Source organism: Ranitomeya variabilis, chromosome 7 (assembly GCF_051348905.1).
Source record: "Ranitomeya variabilis isolate aRanVar5 chromosome 7, aRanVar5.hap1, whole genome shotgun sequence".
NCBI lineage: Eukaryota > Metazoa > Chordata > Amphibia > Anura > Dendrobatidae > Ranitomeya > Ranitomeya variabilis.
In genome coordinates this window covers 151,427,723-151,444,726 of record NC_135238.1, presented here as the reverse complement: position 1 = coordinate 151,444,726, position 17,004 = coordinate 151,427,723, and the positions used below count along the sequence as shown (strand labels likewise).

The 17,004-nt window shown below is 49.1% G+C and overlaps 1 protein-coding gene across 3 annotated transcripts in view; it reads left to right on the top strand.

Moving 5' to 3' along the window:
* FLACC1 (flagellum associated containing coiled-coil domains 1) overlaps positions 1-17,004 on the top strand; it is a 194,640-nt gene that overhangs the window by 120,172 nt on the left and 57,464 nt on the right. For all 3 annotated transcript variants that reach the window (XM_077274743.1, XM_077274746.1, XM_077274744.1), the window contains one exon: positions 13,722-13,819. In XM_077274743.1, coding sequence (XP_077130858.1) covers positions 13,722-13,819 — 98 coding nt within the window. The remainder of the gene's footprint in view (positions 1-13,721; positions 13,820-17,004) is intronic.

Sequence of the window (17,004 nt, the reverse complement as noted above, 5' to 3'; positions counted from 1 at the left end):
ACAGTCTACCAGGCGGGCAACGATCAGGTTTATCCGCCTGAAACTCCTGCAAGGCCCGTCGCAGGTCTGGGGAGACAGCAGACAATATCACTCCCTCCTTAAGGATACCAGTAGGTTCAGAATTACCAGGGGAATCAGGTTCAAAACTCCTAGAGAGGGCATCCGCCTTCACATTCTTAGAACCCGGCAGGTAAGAAACCACAAAATTAAACCGAGAGAAAAACAACGACCAGCGCGCCTGTCTAGGATTCAGGCGCCTGGCAGACTCAAGATAAATCAAATTCTTGTGGTCGGTCAATACCACCACCTGATGTCTAGCCCCCTCAAGCCAATGACGCCACTCCTCAAAAGCCCACTTCATAGCCAAGAGCTCCCGATTACCAATATCATAATTTCGCTCGGCGGGCGAAAATTTACGAGAAAAGAACGCACAAGGTCTCATCACGGAGCAGTCGGAACTTTTCTGCGACAAAACCGCCCCAGCTCCGATCTCAGAAGCGTCGACCTCAACCTGAAAAGGAAGATCAACCTCAGGTTGACGCAACACAGGGGCGGAAGAAAAGCGGCGCTTAAGCTCCCGAAAGGCCTCCACAGCAGCAGGGGACCAATCAGCAACATCAGCACCCTTTTTAGTTAAATCAGTCAACGGTTTAGCAACCTCAGAAAAACCAGTTATAAATCGACGATAAAAATTAGCAAAGCCCAAAAATTTCTGAAGGCTTTTAAGAGAAGAGGGTTGCGTCCAATCACAAATAGCCTGAACCTTGACAGGATCCATCTCAATGGAAGAGGGGGAAAAAATGTACCCCAAAAAAGAGATCTTTTGAACCCCAAAAACACACTTAGAACCCTTCACACACAAGGAATTAGACCGCAAAACCTGAAAAACCCTCCTGACCTGTTGGACATGAGAGTCCCAGTCATCCGAAAAAATCAAAATATCATCAAGATACACAATCATAAATTTATCCAAATATTCACGGAAAATGTCATGCATAAAGGACTGAAAGACTGAAGGGGCATTTGAAAGACCAAAAGGCATTACTAAATACTCAAAGTGGCCCTCGGGCGTATTAAATGCGGTTTTCCACTCATCCCCCTGCTTAATTCGCACCAAATTATACGCCCCACGGAGATCGATCTTAGAGAACCACTTAGCCCCCTTTATTCGAGCAAACAAATCAGTCAGTAGTGGCAAAGGATACTGATATTTAACCGTGATTTTATTCAAAAGCCGATAATCAATACACGGCCTCAAAGAGCCATCTTTTTTAGATACAAAGAAAAAACCGGCTCCTAAGGGAGATGATGAAGGACGGATATGTCCCTTTTCCAAGGACTCCTTAATATATTCACGCATAGCAGCATGTTCAGGCACAGATAGATTAAATAAACGACCCTTAGGGAATTTACTGCCCGGAATCAAATCTATGGTACAATCGCAATCTCTGTGCGGAGGTAGTGAACCAAGCTTAGGCTTCTCAAAAATGTCACGATAATCAGATAAAAATTCAGGAATCTCAGAGGGAATAGATGACGAAATGGAAACCAAAGGAACGTCCCCATGAGCCCCCTGACATCCCCAGCTTAACACAGACATAGCTTTCCAGTCAAGGACTGGGTTATGAAACTGCAGCCATGGCAATCCAAGCACCAAAACATCATGTAGATTATGCAACACGAGAAAGCGAATAATCTCCTGGTGGTCCGGATTAATACGCATAGTTACTTGTGTCCAGTATTGTGGTTTATTACTAGCCAATGGCGTGGAATCAATACCCTTCAGAGGTATAGGAACTTCCAAAGGCTCTAAATCATACCCACAGCGCTTGGCAAAGGACCAATCCATAAGACTCAAAGCGGCGCCAGAGTCGACATAGGCGTCCGCGGTAATAGATGATAGAGAACAAATCAGGGTCACAGACAGAATAAACTTAGACTGCAAAGTGCCAATTGAAACAGATTTATCAACCTTCTTAGTACGTTTAGAGCATGCTGATATAACATGAGTTGCATCACCACAATAGAAGCACAACCCATTTTTTCGCCTAAAATTCTGCCGTTCACTTCTGGACAGAATTCTATCACATTGCATATTCTCTGGCGCCTTCTCAGTAGACACCGCCAAATGGTGCACAGGTTTGCGCTCCCGCAAACGTCGATCAATCTGAATAGCCATTGTCATGGACTCATTCAGACCTGCAGGCACAGGGAACCCCACCATAACATCTTTTACGGCATCAGAGAGACCCTCTCTGAAATTCACCGCCAGGGCGCACTCATTCCACTGTGTGAGCACAGACCATTTACGAAATTTTTGGCAGTATATTTCAGCTTCATCTTGCCCTTGAGACAGGGCCATCAAGGCTTTTTCAGCCTGGATCTCTAAATGAGGTTCCTCATAAAGCAACCCCAAGGCCAGAAAAAACGCATCCACATTGAGCAACACAGGATCCCCTGGTGCCAATGCAAATGCCCAATCCTGAGGGTCGCCCCGGAGCAAGGAAATTACAATCCTGACCTGCTGTGTAGGATCTCCAGCGGAGCGAAATCTCAGAGACAAAAACAATTTACAATTATGTTTGAAATTCTGAAAGAGAGATCTATCCCCGGAGAAAAATTCAGGTAAAGGAATTCTAGGTTCAGATACAGGAGCATGAATAACAAAATCCTGCAAACTTTGAACCTTCGTAGCGAGATTATTCAAACCTGTAGCTATACTCTGAAGATCCATTTCAATCAGGTGAGATCAGAGCCATTCAAGGATTAGAAGGAGAGAGAGACGAAGGCTGCAGTATACACAGGGAAGCTAGTGATTCAACATAGAGCAAACTCTAACAAAAAAAAAAAAAAATTCCTGCAGACTTCTTTTTCTCTCCTTTCTTCTGCCAATTATTTTAACCCTCGGCCGGCCATACAGTCATGGTTCCGATCCTGTCCTGATTCATTAATGGCAAGAGAACATAAATACTGACTAGCTCTTGGAGGATGGAACTCGAGCTGACCGTGAGCTAAACCTATCGCAACAACTAACAGTAGCCGGGTAGCGTGCCTACGTTTTTTATCCCTAGACGCCCAGCGCCAGCCGGAGAACTGTCTAATCCTAACAGAGGAAAATACAGACCTGGCTTACCTCTAGAGAAATTTTTCCCCAAAGGCAGACAGTAGCCCCCACATATATTGACGGTGATGGCAGAGGAAATTGACACACGTAGTATGAAAATAGGTTTAGCAAATAGAGGTCCGCTTACTAGATAGCAGAAAAACAGAAAAGGGAACTTCACGGTCAGCTGAAAAACCCTTTCAAAAAACCATCCAGAAATTACTTTAAGACTCTAATATCAACTCATGACACCAGAGTGGCAATTTCCGATCACAAGAGCTTCCAGCCTCAGAAATATACAAAGACTGAGAACTGGAACAAAAATGCAAAAACAAACTAAGGACAAAAGTCCAACTTAGCTGGTAGTAGTCTAGAAGCAGGAACATGCAACAGAAAGGCTTCTGGTTACATTGATGGCCGGCATAATAATGACAGAGGAGCAAGGCTAAATAGAAAACTCCCACATCCTGATGGAAACAGGTGATCAGAGAAGGTGAAGCACACAAGTACAATACCACAATTGACCACCGGGGGAGATTCACAAAAACCAAAATCACAACAATGGATACAGCATTGATTTAAGAAACCCCGGCATAATTTGGGATCTCCATTATAGCGCGGTGGCTTAGCTAAATGGGGAGGAGGGTGAGGAGCCGAGGCTGGGACGGGAGCTGACACTGCAGACTGTAATGAGAGCAATCGAGTGTCAACAGATGCCATGTAACTTAGGATATGGGCGTGGGTGTCACGCTGCTGAGCCAGTTCTTGTTGCAGGTCGGCCAGCTGGTAAGTATTCCCTGGATCGGAGGTCTGAAGAGTGGAGAGACGAGAGTCCATGGACTTCATAAAGGACATAATACGGGACTGATTCTCCTGCAAAAAGACTAGTTCCTTCTGGGAGACCTAGGCTCCAGCAGGATCCATGGCCTGTGTATACTGTCACGAATGAGAAACTAAGGGAAGAAACCCATGAGTGGACCCTCTGGGTCGCGGCTCCAGAGCCCCCGAGGACGAGAGAACCAGATGGATCCATCCCCTATACAGGGAGTGTTAGGAGCAGGCCCAAGGGGGATGGAACCACAACTGCTGGAGCCAAAGGGACGACAGGGGCAAAAAACAAAGATAGGCGGTAACAGGAAACAAGGAGGAATAGGTAACTGAGGGTGGCTGGAAGCTGGGAGCTGGAAAGGAGGAAACAAATGGTAAACGGCAGGTATGCTAATGGGCTACAGAGTCACAGGGAAGACAAAAAAGACAGGGCAAGGATGAGGCAAGGGAGTGGAAGGGACAAGATAACCAGGCTACGGAAAAAGGAAATGGCACAGGGCTATAGCGAGGGAAAGTAGCAGAGGCACTGGACCTGAGGACGTAGAGGAAAACCTGGGATAAGCAGGTGCAGCGCCCCAGAGTCCTGGTCGTTGCAGTACTGTGGCTCCGCCACTATGGGGAGCTATGGTACGTCTGATTGCACTAAGGAGTTTCTCTGACCAGGTAACACTCACACTACACTTCACACTCCGGCCACCAGGGGGGGTGGTTCTATCTAGTAGGCCACTCCTCACACTCTGGTAAAACTGGGGGTTGGACAGGAAGACAGAGAGAGAAGTAGCTGGGAAGAGCTAGTGAGAGGACCTGTCAGGGATGGGATCCTGGCTGACTCCTCAGAGCAGAACAAACCAGTGAACAACGGGAATACAGTAAAGAGGAATTAGGACCAGAAGGAGTCGTGCTGTTAGACCGAGGCAACATCCTTCTGAGGCGCAAACAGTCGGTGGCCGGAACGCCGAGCAAGTAAGAGACTTTAAGTACTACTGCAAACCACGGCCGGACAGCCAATTATAGGTTGGCTGTCCCACTTAACACCTAAGCAGACAACGGAGGCAGCTGTGGGAGAGGGGCGACTCTAGGGTCCCGGAAGAACTCCAGGCCTACCCCGTCATACGGGTGCGTCCTACCATATCATCTGGGGGACGGAGAGAACGAATATCAGAGACAGACAGAAACAGTTGTGAGGACTATCCCGGGAGCTCAGCAGGGAAGGACTACAACACACAGCGCTAGAAGGTAGACACTGATTCCCACCTGCAAAGGGAACTCCTGATGTGCCTTTGGACCGGCCGGTCTCTGACAGCCCTGTTGACAGCGCTCTGGACTGAGGACTCTAAAACCTTCAGTAAAGAGGTAAAGAGATTACAACCTGGTGTCCTCGTTTATTTACTACGACCTACACTGCACCGCAACATCATCCCATACCTCCACCTTTATTGTACGCCCCACAGCAGGGTCACGGACCGGGTCTAGCCACCGTGACAACCCCAGAGCAGAGACTCAGAGGCCCGGTACCGGGTACCCCTCGGTCCTGCGGCAGTGGGGGCGCTACAACTTGGCGTCACGAACAGGATCTACTTAAGCCTGAAGAATCGGGTCATGTGTGCCTTGGAACTGTGATTTATTGTGCTTGGACTGTAACTTTTTGCAAAGACTGTGCGTTGCCAATTGCCGCCAAGAGTTCCCGCCACGATTCGCCATTGCCATGCGCGGAGGGAGGAGCCTCAGTTTCGTGGGTGGAACCAGCCAAAAGGAGCGCGGAACGAGAAAGCGCGGTACAGTGCCAATCCCGGAAGAGGAACTCCGACCTCCAGCAGGTTAGTGGGAGGAAGGGACGGCCATGTCCGAGTCGGGAGGAGAGGAGGTGGCGGCCGCAGCCGCGGACGCAGGGGCAGCTCCGGTCCCCGCAGCGAGCGAAGCCGCGGCCCTAATACCACCACCGGTTGCCGCAGAACCCGCTGTTCCCCTCAGCCAGTCGGACACTGCCGCTAACACAAAAGCCATAATGCCCTTCTCTATGCCGTACCTGCCCGGAGCGGCCTGGCTCCCACGATACTCTGGGGAGTCGCATACATTCACTGACTTTAAGGAAGGGCTCTGCAGCCTGCTCGAGTTCTATCCCCTGACAGAGCCTCAGAAGGTTCATATGATAACCGGCCAACTCTTTGGGGCGGCTCTGAGAGAATTGAAGTCCTGGCCCGCCGAGGATAAGGGAACTGCACAACAGATTTTTGCAAAGCTTAAAGCCACCTTCGATACTCGCACTGCTACAGAAATTAAACTGACTTTCTATGGATGCAAACAGAGACCGCAGGATAGCTTACGGGACTATGCCCTTAATCTCCAGGAGGCGATGCGAGCCATTAAGCAGAGTGACCCCGGCAGCATGCAGGATGAGGATAAACTTCTGAAGGAGCGGTTCATTGAGGGGCTCCTGTGCAGTCACCAGCGGGGCCAATTGCACTTCCTGGCCATGCAAAATCCAGACTTGACTTTTGTGCAATTCAAAGATAAAGCTATCCAGGCATTGCAGGAGCGACAGCCCAGCCGCACAATACCACCCAGGCTCCCCGCTCTCACATACCACCAGGAGGTGGCATCGGATACCCCAGTTGCCGCGGAGGCTGACGCCCAGAGCTTCGAGGACGACTCCCCTGCAGGACTCCGTCTTCAGATGCAGGAGCTGACCAAGAGCGTTGCTGCCCTAGCCCGGACGGTGCAGTCCCTACAGGAGGCCCCCAAAGAAAAGATCCAGCTAGCCTCCAGACCAGAAGATGTCCCCTGGACGCGACAGAAGAGGACCCCACCGACCAGAGGCCGGGACAGCGATCGCTTCCATCAGGACGGACGACCCATCTGCCGCCGCTGTCACCAGGTGGGCCACATTCCAAGGTACTGTCCTTTAAACGAGCAACCCCTGGGGCAAAGGGCCAACCCCCAGGAGTAGGACGGTCAGGCCCGCAGCATTGGAGAACCAAGTATATTGGAGGACGACCAGTTCTCCCTGTAGTGGTTGATGGAATCCCCTTGAACGCTTTGCTGGACACCGGTTCTCAGGTGACGACTATACCTTACGTGCTTTATAAACGGTATTGGGAGGACACTGATATTACTCGTGGCCCTGACGATGATTTCACCATAATAGCCAGTAATGGTCAGCCGTTGCCACAAGTGGGGTATAAGGAGGTCACCATCAAGGTGGGGCGGGTGGAATTGAAAGCCCAAGGGATTGTGATTGTTGATATTGATCGTCGAGAATGTAATCCCATGATGACTCTTGGTACTAATGTTATAGAAAATTGTCTTGCAGAAGTTATTGTTTTGTTGCAACAGGTGGCAGAAACCGCTGGCCACAGTGAGCAACGTGCCCTGCAGAAGGAAATCAGAGCTCTGATGCAGAGACAGCAGGTAGAGCTGACTGGTGGTGAGATTGGTCGTGTCACTGTGAGTGATTCAAACCCCATCGCGATACCCCCCAGGAGTGAGATGTTAATATGGTGTCGGGCAGCCATAGGCCTCAGGGGTAAGGACTACCAGGCCTTGGTAGAACCCGTATATTCAGACAATAGGCCCACTGTTCTGACAGCCCGGGGGGTGGTCGACGTCCGCCAGGGGAGAGTGCCCGTACGTGTCCTCAATTGTGGGGAGGAAGAGGTTCACCTCACCAAGTATACCACGCTTGCCAAACTGTTCACTGTCAATAGTGTGATACAGACACCTGAACCCTTGGTCCCGTCAAACGTGGCGGAGAACAAAGGTTCTGCAGAGCACTCGAAAGACTGGTGTCGGGAATTGCATGTGGGCACTGACTCTACCCCATCCCATCAAAAACAGGGGGCCTACAGGGTGGTACACGAGTACGAGCAGGTATTCAGCAAACACCCCTTAGATTTTGGGCAGGTGAAAGGGATCCAACATCATATCCCCACGGGAGATCACCGACCCATAAAAGAGAGATATCGCCCTGTACCCCCAGCTCATTACCAGTGTGCCAAGGACATGTTGCGGGAAATGAAGGAGGCTGGGGTGGTGAGAGACAGCTGTAGCCCCTGGGCAGCTCCGTTAGTCCTTGTTAAAAAGAAAGATGGTACAATGAGGATGTGTGTTGATTACAGGCAGTTGAATCGCATTACACATAAAGACGCATACCCACTGCCCAGGATAGAGGAGTCTCTGGCTGCCTTAAAATCTGCTAACTACTTCTCTACCTTAGATCTCACCAGTGGGTACTGGCAGGTTCCTGTGGCAGAGGCGGACAAAGAGAAGACAGCCTTCACGACCCCAATGGGTCTCTGCGAATTCAACTACATGCCCTTCGGATTGTGCAATGCTCCCGGGACGTTCCAGAGGATGATGGAGTGCTGCCTGGGACACATGAACTTTGAAACCGTGCTGCTGTATTTGGATGATGTCATTGTCTTCTCTAAGACCTACGAAGACCATTTGAAGCACCTGGCCGAGGTGTTTGAAGCCCTGTCCAACTTTGGCTTAAAGGTGAAACCGTCCAAGTGTCATCTGCTGAAACCTAAAGTGCAGTACCTGGGCCATGTGGTGAGCACTGAAGGAGTGGCCCCAGACCCCGACAAGGTCACGGTGATCAAGGACTGGCCAAAGCCCAGTGACCTCCACGAAGTCCGGCAGTTCCTCGGGCTGGTAGGCTATTACCGGAGGTTCATTAAAGACTTCACCAAGAAGGCCGCACCCTTGCAAAACCTGTTGGTGGGCCAACCAAAGAAGACCAAGGGGAGGAACACCCCCTTTGATTGGAACGAGGAGCTGGAGGAATCCTTCACTTGTTTGAAGTCGGCACTGACGGGAGAAGAGGTACTGGCTTACCCCGAATACGACCAACCATTTGTGCTGTACACAGATGCCAGCAATGTGGGATTAGGAGCCGTGCTGTCCCAGGTCCAGAAAGGCAAAGAAAGGGTGATCGCTTACGCCAGCAGGAAACTCCGCCCCACGGAAAGGAACCCTGACAACTACAGTTCCTTTAAGCTGGAATTCCTTGCCATCGTCTGGGCAGTGACAGAGAGGTTCAAACACTACCTGGCCTCCGCGAAATTCACCGTCTTCACGGATAACAATCCGCTAACGCATCTGGATACTGCCAAACTCGGGGCCTTGGAACAGCGGTGGATGGCCCGGCTGTCCAACTACGATTTCACCATCAAGTACCGGGCAGGACACAAGAATGCCAATGCCGATGCCTTGTCCCGAATGCCCAATTTGCCAGAGACGGGAGAAGACCCGGAGGCACTTGAAGAGGTGGAGCTGCCTGCATTCCATCGCCCCAAAGCCACTCAGAACTCTCATCATGTGAAGAACAGGCACGGGAACCAACCGGATGCCACACTGAATCCCCTGCCCCATCACGGGTGGGCGGAAACCCAGGATGGTGACCCCGCGGTCCGTCGGGTGAAAGAGCTCTTGACGCAGGCAGGGTTGCATCCCGGCCCAGATGATCCACAGGAAACCCAACAGCTGTGGAAGGGGAGAAGCAAACTGTTTATCCACGATGGCAAGCTGTGCAGGAGGAGCATCGACCCACGTACTCATGAATTGGTGTGGCAGATAGTGGTGCCAAAGCGAGATGCGCCCATGGTTCTGGGAGCCTACCACGATGGAGCCAGACACTTCGGATGGAGGAAGCTAGAGAGGCTACTCCGAGGGAGGTTCTATTGGATTGGCATGAAGAGAGCCATTGAGAAGTGGTGTCGGGAGTGCGGTCCATGTAGCCTACGCAGGAAGGACCGTGGCAGCCAACGGGCTCCCCTGCAGCCTATCATCACCAAACGACTGCTCGAACTGGTCGCGCTGGATCATGTGAAGTTGACACCTAGCCGGTCAGGCTATATCTACGCTCTTACCATCGTAGATCACTACTCCAGATTTTTGGTGGTCGTACCTGTCAAGGATCTAACGGCCAGGACTGCCGCCAAGGCCTTCCAGCAGTACTTTTTTAGGCCCCATGGCTACCCGGAGAAGGTACTGTGACCGATCAGGGACCAGCATTCGAAGCAGAAGTGTTCCAAGAGTTCTGCCAACTGTACGGGTGTAAGAAGATCAGAACCACACCGTACCATCCTCAAACCAATGGGATATGCGAAAAGATGAACCAAGTGGTGATCGACTTATTGAAGACCTTGCACGTGGAGGAACGGAACCTGTGGCCGACAAAGTTGCCTGACTTGGTGGATATATACAATCACATTCCAGTAAATTCCACCAACTGCACTCCAGCGTACCTGATGCGAGGAAGGTCTAGCCAGTTACCCGTTGATCTGGACATGGGGGTCCTCATCCCTGAAGATACCTCGCCGGATGCAGATTGGGATGCAGAAAGGCAGCGAAGGTACCGAAAAGTACAGGAGTGCGTAGAAAGAAGTCTCGCCCAGGCTAGGCAAAAACAAGAAAGGGACTACAACCAGCACGCTCCTGCGATTCCTCTGTCACCTGGTGAGCAAGTACTTAAGCGAAAGAGGAGACTACACAAGCTCGATGACCAATGGGAAGCGGAGCCGTACACCATCCTGCCATCCGATTTCGACAACACGAAGGTCTGTCTCATCAGCAAAGACAGAGGGGAGACCTCGACAGCGGTATCCAGGGATCACCTTAAGGTCTGCCCCGATAAGTTGAGAGAGAGGGACACGGCCCCAGGAATCTCCCCGCCGGTGGAAAAGGAGAAGATGATCCATACCGTCCTTGGTGACTTTCCCCAGTCCTGGACTCAGATCAATCAGGCCATCGTGGTACCTGTTCTAACGTTTCCACAGCCGGACCCACCAGAAGCAATGGTGGTACCAGATCATCCGGTCCCGCAACCTCAACAAGCCCTACCTGAAGATGTCATGCCAACTGTTGAACCGGCAAATCCTCCCTCTGCTATCGGTGAATCTGCTGTACCCACTGTTGATAGCAGCAGCTCTGAGAGCCCCAACCTGCCAGTGCTACCCAGACTCACTAGAAGTGTAGCTAGAAGACAGTGCACTACACCAGCGGTAGCAAGCATAGCGGGCCCTGTTAGGCCAATAGCAACCCCTGCGCTGCGACGGTCCACACGCAGCACTCAGAACCAAACTCCCCTCCGCTACAAAACTTGGAGGTATTAATGAGGGCTGCTATTTAGTTGAAAATGTTTGTATGCATATCTTTTGTTACAGGTTTTAAAATGGACAATAGGGTAATGGACGGTGAATTGCTCAAAAACTTTCAAAAGGGGGACCCCTTTGTTTACCCGGGGTCCCCGCTGTTTCAACCACTGAACTGAGAGTCATAAACTGTGCATGACCTAACTTTCGCAACGTTCAAGAGTCCTCACCTCCCATAAAGGGAAGCACTGTTATGTTTAATTGTTATGCTATTTCAAAATTTTGTGTGTTTTCTGTTAACATGTATTGTTGTTCTTGTTTTCCCAGTCCGGGAGTACTGGATTTAACCGGGGGGGGAGTGCAGCGCCCCAGAGTCCTGGTCGTTGCAGTACTGTGGCTCCGCCACTATGGGGAGCTATGGTACGTCTGATTGCACTAAGGAGTTTCTCTGACCAGGTAACACTCACACTACACTTCACACTCCGGCCACCAGGGGGGGGTGGTTCTAACTAGTAGGCCACTCCTCACACTCTGTAAAACTGGGGGTTGGACAGGAAGACAGAGAGAGAAGTAGCTGGGAAGAGCTAGTGAGAGGACCTGTCAGGGATGGGATCCTGGCAGACTCCTCAGAGCAGAACAAACCAGTGAACAACGGGAATACAGTAAAGAGGAATTAGGACCAGAAGGAGTCGTGCTGTTAGACCGAGGCAACATCCTTCTGAGGCGCAAACAGTCGGTGGCCGGAACGCCGAGCAAGTAAGAGACTTTAAGTACTACTGCAAACCACGGCCGGACAGCCAATTATAGGTTGGCTGTCCCACTTAACACCTAAGCAGACAACGGAGGCAGCTGTGGGAGAGGGGCGACTCTAGGGTCCCGGAAGAACTCCAGGCCTACCCCGTCATACGGGTGCGTCCTACCATATCATCTGGGGGACGGAGAGAACGAATATCAGAGACAGACAGAAACAGTTGTGAGGACTATCCCGGGAGCTCAGCAGGGAAGGACTACAACACACAGCGCTAGAAGGTAGACACTGATTCCCACCTGCAAAGGGAACTCCTGATGTGCCTTTGGACCGGCCGGTCTCTGACAGCCCTGTTGACAGCGCTCTGGACTGAGGACTCTAAAACCTTCAGTAAAGAGGTAAAGAGACTACAACCTGGTGTCCTCGTTATTTACTACGACCTACACTGCACCACAACATCATCCCATACCTCCACCTTTATTGTACGCCCCACAGCAGGGTCACGGACCGGGTCTAGCCACCGTGACAACCCCAGAGCAGAGACTCAGAGGCCCGGTACCGGGTACCCCTCGGCCCTGCGGCAGTGGGGGCGCTACACAGGCGCCACTATAATGAAGATACACAGGCGTCTTACCTGGGTAAACGCCGAACAGAAATACCCGGTGGGCGCCACCATATTAGGGCGGAGCCACCGGGTCACGACCTCTCAGAACCCCTGGCGGCAGAAGAGGCGCTGTGGCACATGCACGAACCGCCGAAGTGCCATGAGCCCGAGGAACTGGGCGGAATACAGCGAGGAACCACGTCGGGAGTGCGCCGGCCGGACAGGTAAGTATCGGAGGGCGCGACATGAGGATCTCTGTGAACTCCTTCAAGATTGTTGGAAGACCATTCCCGGTGACTAACTCTTGAAGCTCATCAAGAGAATGTCAAGAGTGTGCAAAGCAGTCATCAAAGCAAAAGGTGCCTACTTTGAAGAACCTAGAATATAAGACATAATTTCAGTTGTTTCACACTTTTTTGTTAAGTATGTAATTCCACATGTGTTGTTAATTCATAGTTTTGATGCCTTCAGTGTGAATGTACAATTTTCATAGTCATGGAAATACAGAAAAATCTTTAAATGAGAAGGTGTGTCCAAACTGTTTGTCTGTACTGTATGTTGGAAACATTGTTTTATAGTAAATAGTTGTTAAAGGGGTGGTCCACTACTTAGTTATTAGTTATCTATCCTTAGGGTCATATACATCACAGCAAGATCGGAATGCAGTGCACGGACTGGTCAGCGCCTCTCCCGATCCGAGCGTGACAGCTACATAGAAATACTTGAAGTTCGGATCAGGAGAGCCGTTGACCAGTCCGTGCACTGCGTTTCGATCTTGCTCCAATTCATGCAGCTGTCTGATTGCACTCTTAGGTCAGAAAAATCGATATGAGCCTGGTGGGGGCCCGACCCTTGGAACACCACCGATCAGCTGTTATCGTCTTTGGCTGTGGATGTATATAAACGGAGTAAATCTAGAAACAAAATAATTAAGTGTCCACAAAAATATTAATTGAAGAGTGATAAAACACGACCGTTCCAGTTGGTCTGTACTCAAGTTGGGTCCTATCCCGTTATTCAGTAAACATAAAACTTGGCACAGGAAAATAAGCGCTCTATTCATGCCTCCGTGGATACTGCACTATTCCCTTGAAACAGACTAAGAGGTGTTCCTGCACAATCGATATATTGATGAAGGTCCACTTTATAGACCAAATCGTCTTTTGCTGTTGTCTGGATTGCTTCCATCATAAACAAAATCATCATTTTAATCATATGCGAGCGCCAAGTTTTAGTTTTGCACAAAAATATTAATGACTAACAGTCTTAAGTAATATTGTTCATATCCTCAACTGAAAATTATATTACATATGTGGATTGCAATGAATTGTATTGTATGTGTAGGACCCTGAAGGAGAAACACGCTGCTGAGCTGCTTAGCCTTCAACAGGAGGACCGTGCACAACTGGCACAGGAGAGGGAAGAAGCTGAAAGCAAATATGGTAATCGGACAGAATCTTGTAACATATGGAACAAGTATTAGTTTGTGGAAGCTTTGCATAAATATGGCAGACAGGAAGTCTTTACAGTTTGCATTACCGTGAGTTTATCTGAAAATTAGATAAATAAATATGAGTGGCGCTATAGAGCACAAAGCAGTTTGCCTGCCGCAGGTAAAAACAATCACCACAAAAGATTGTAAATGGTATGTATGGAGTAAAATGGATGATCACATAAAAATGTTTACATCAACAACCTGCGCTGGTATAGCTGCCTGTCGGCAAAAAAATCTCCTACACTTTCAACAGCTTTAAGGTAATATGCACAAAAGACTGTATTGGCATGCTACAAAGTCCAATGTTACAAATAAACAGACCAGACGGCATTCACAGTCAAGGGAAGGAAAAAATCAATTCTCATCCTTACCACGAGTCCATAGAGGGGGGATGCTGACGGTCCTAAATGAAGATCCGCTGCCAGAAAGAGTCCTAAAATGCCGCTTCACTGGCCAGGTAGATACCAGGACGTTATGTCCTTTGTAGACAACACGGCAAAAGTTCCGGAAATAGCCACAATACTTAGTATTTTTGGTCCATATCGCCACCCGTACCTTACCCTCCGTCACATGTGCGGTCACGTTGCGTACTACGGCTCACAGGTCCTGCGCAGGCGCCGATCGCACTAACCGCACCGAGGGGGTTTGTGGCTATTTCCGGAACTTTTGCCGTGTTGTCTACAAAGGACATAACGTCCTGGTATCTACCTGGCCAGTGAAGCGGCATTTTAGGACTCTTTCTGGCAGCGGATCTTCATTTAGGACCGTCAGCATCCCCCCACTATGGACTCGTGGTAAGGATGAGAATTGATTTTTTCCTTCCCTTGACTGTGAATGCCGTCTGGTCTGTTTATTTGTAACATTGGACTTTGTAGCATGCCAATACAGTCTTTTGTGCATATTACCTTTAAGCTGTTGAAAGTGTAGGAGATTTTTTTGCCGACAGGCAGCTATACCAGCGCAGGTTGTTGATGTAAACATTTTTATCTGAAAATTAGTTGTTAGGAAAATATAATTTTCTTTGATAATGGTAATCTGTCCCCAGGTTTTCCCAATACAAACTATGGCCACCACCTTCACTGCCTCTTATACAGTAGTCTAGCAATCCACATATAAGCCTCCAACCAGAGCCCAAAAATTACCTTTTATATTCCCTTGATATGATGCAGTCTGGTCCAATGGGCGTCTCTGGTCTTTCTCGGTGCCTCCTCTATCCTTGCAATTGCCATCCTTCTGTCCTGCTTCATGTGGATGACATATCTTACGTCATCCACACAACATCCATAATCTCGCCCCTGCGCAGGCGTACATAGCTCTGCCGCACGCATTACAGTGCATTTGTTGTGGCTCCCCAGGGTCCTAGTCATCACAGTGGGGACGGACTAAACTGCATATTGGGATGATGGGATGATGGGATGATGGGCTGCCATACTAGACTCGACCACTAGATGGCAGCACATTTTACAAATGCAGCCCAGGAAATGACTTCTTGTAATATAGCAAGAAGGGAATTCAATGGAAATACTTAAATGAATCAGAACATCCACAGGGCTGGATTAAAGTTTAATAATAGAACCAGGGAAAAAAGATTGTAACTATATGGGATTATGTGTAGAATATCGGGTTACACACGCCTGGTGATATATCTCATCAACATCTCATAGGAATATGGGTATATCTATTGTTCTGTATGGGGATTATGGGTGAAATATCACAAATACACATGCCCAGGAACATACTTCATCTACTTCTGATAGGAATATGGGTATAACTATTGTTCTGTATGGGGATTATGGGTGAAATATCACAAATACACATGCCCAGGAACATACAGGTCCTTCTCAAAAAATTAGCATATAGTGTTAAATTTCATTATTTACCATAATGTAATGATTACAATTAAACTTTCATATACTATAGATTCATTATCCACCAACTGAAATTTGTCAGGTCTTTTATTGTTTTAATACTGATGATTTTGGCATACAACTCCTGATAACCCAAAAAACCTGTCTCAATAAATTAGCATATCAAGAAAAGGTTCTCTAAATGACCTATTACCCTAATCTTCTGAATCAACTAATTAACTCTAAACACATGCAAAAGATACCTGAGGCTTTTAAAAACTCCCTGCCTGGTTCATTACTCAAAACCCCCATCATGGGTAAGACTAGCGACCTGACAGATGTCAAGAAGGCCATCATTGACACCCTCAAGCAAGAGGGTAAGACCCAGAAAGAAATTTCTCAACAAATAGGCTGTTCCCAGAGTGCTGTATCAAGGCACCTCAATGGTAAGTCTGTTGGAAGGAAACAATGTGGCAGAAAACGCTGTACAACGAGAAGAGGTGACCGGAACCTGAGGAAGCAGTGGACTGAGTCTTGTGTGGAAACATCCAGAGCCACCGTGCACAGGCGTGTGCAGGAAATGGGCTACAGGTGCCGCATTCCCCAGGTAAAGCCACTTTTGAACCATAAACAGCGGCAGAAGCGCCTGACCTGGGCTACAGAGAAGCAGCACTGGACTGTTGCTAAGTGGTCCCAAGTACTTTTTTCTGATGAAAGCAAATTTTGCATGTCATTCGGAAATCAAGGTGCCAGAGTCTGGAGGAAGACTGGGGAGAAGGAAATGCCAAGATGCCTGAAGTCCAGTGTCAAGTACCCACAGTCAGTGATGGTGTGGGGTGCCATGTCAGCTGCTGGTGTTGGTCCACTGTGTTTCATCAAGGGCAGGGTCAATGCAGCTAGCTATCAGGAGATTTTGGAGCACTTCATGCTTCCATCGGCTGAAATGCTTTATGGAGATGAAGATTTCATTTTTCAGCACGACCTGGCACCTGCTCACAGTGCCAAAACCACTGGTAAATGGTTTACTGACCATGGTATTACTGTGCTCAATTGGCCTGCCAACTCTCCTGATCTGAACCCCATAGAGAATCTGTGGGATATTGTGAAGAGAAAGTTGAGAGACGCAAGACCCAACACTCTGGATGAGCTTAAGGCCGCTATTGAAGCATCCTGGGCCTCCATAACATCTCAGCAGTGTCACAGGCTGATTGCCTCCATGCCACGCCGCATTGAAGCAGTCATTTCTGCCAAAGGATTCCCGACCAAGTATTGAGTGCATAACTGA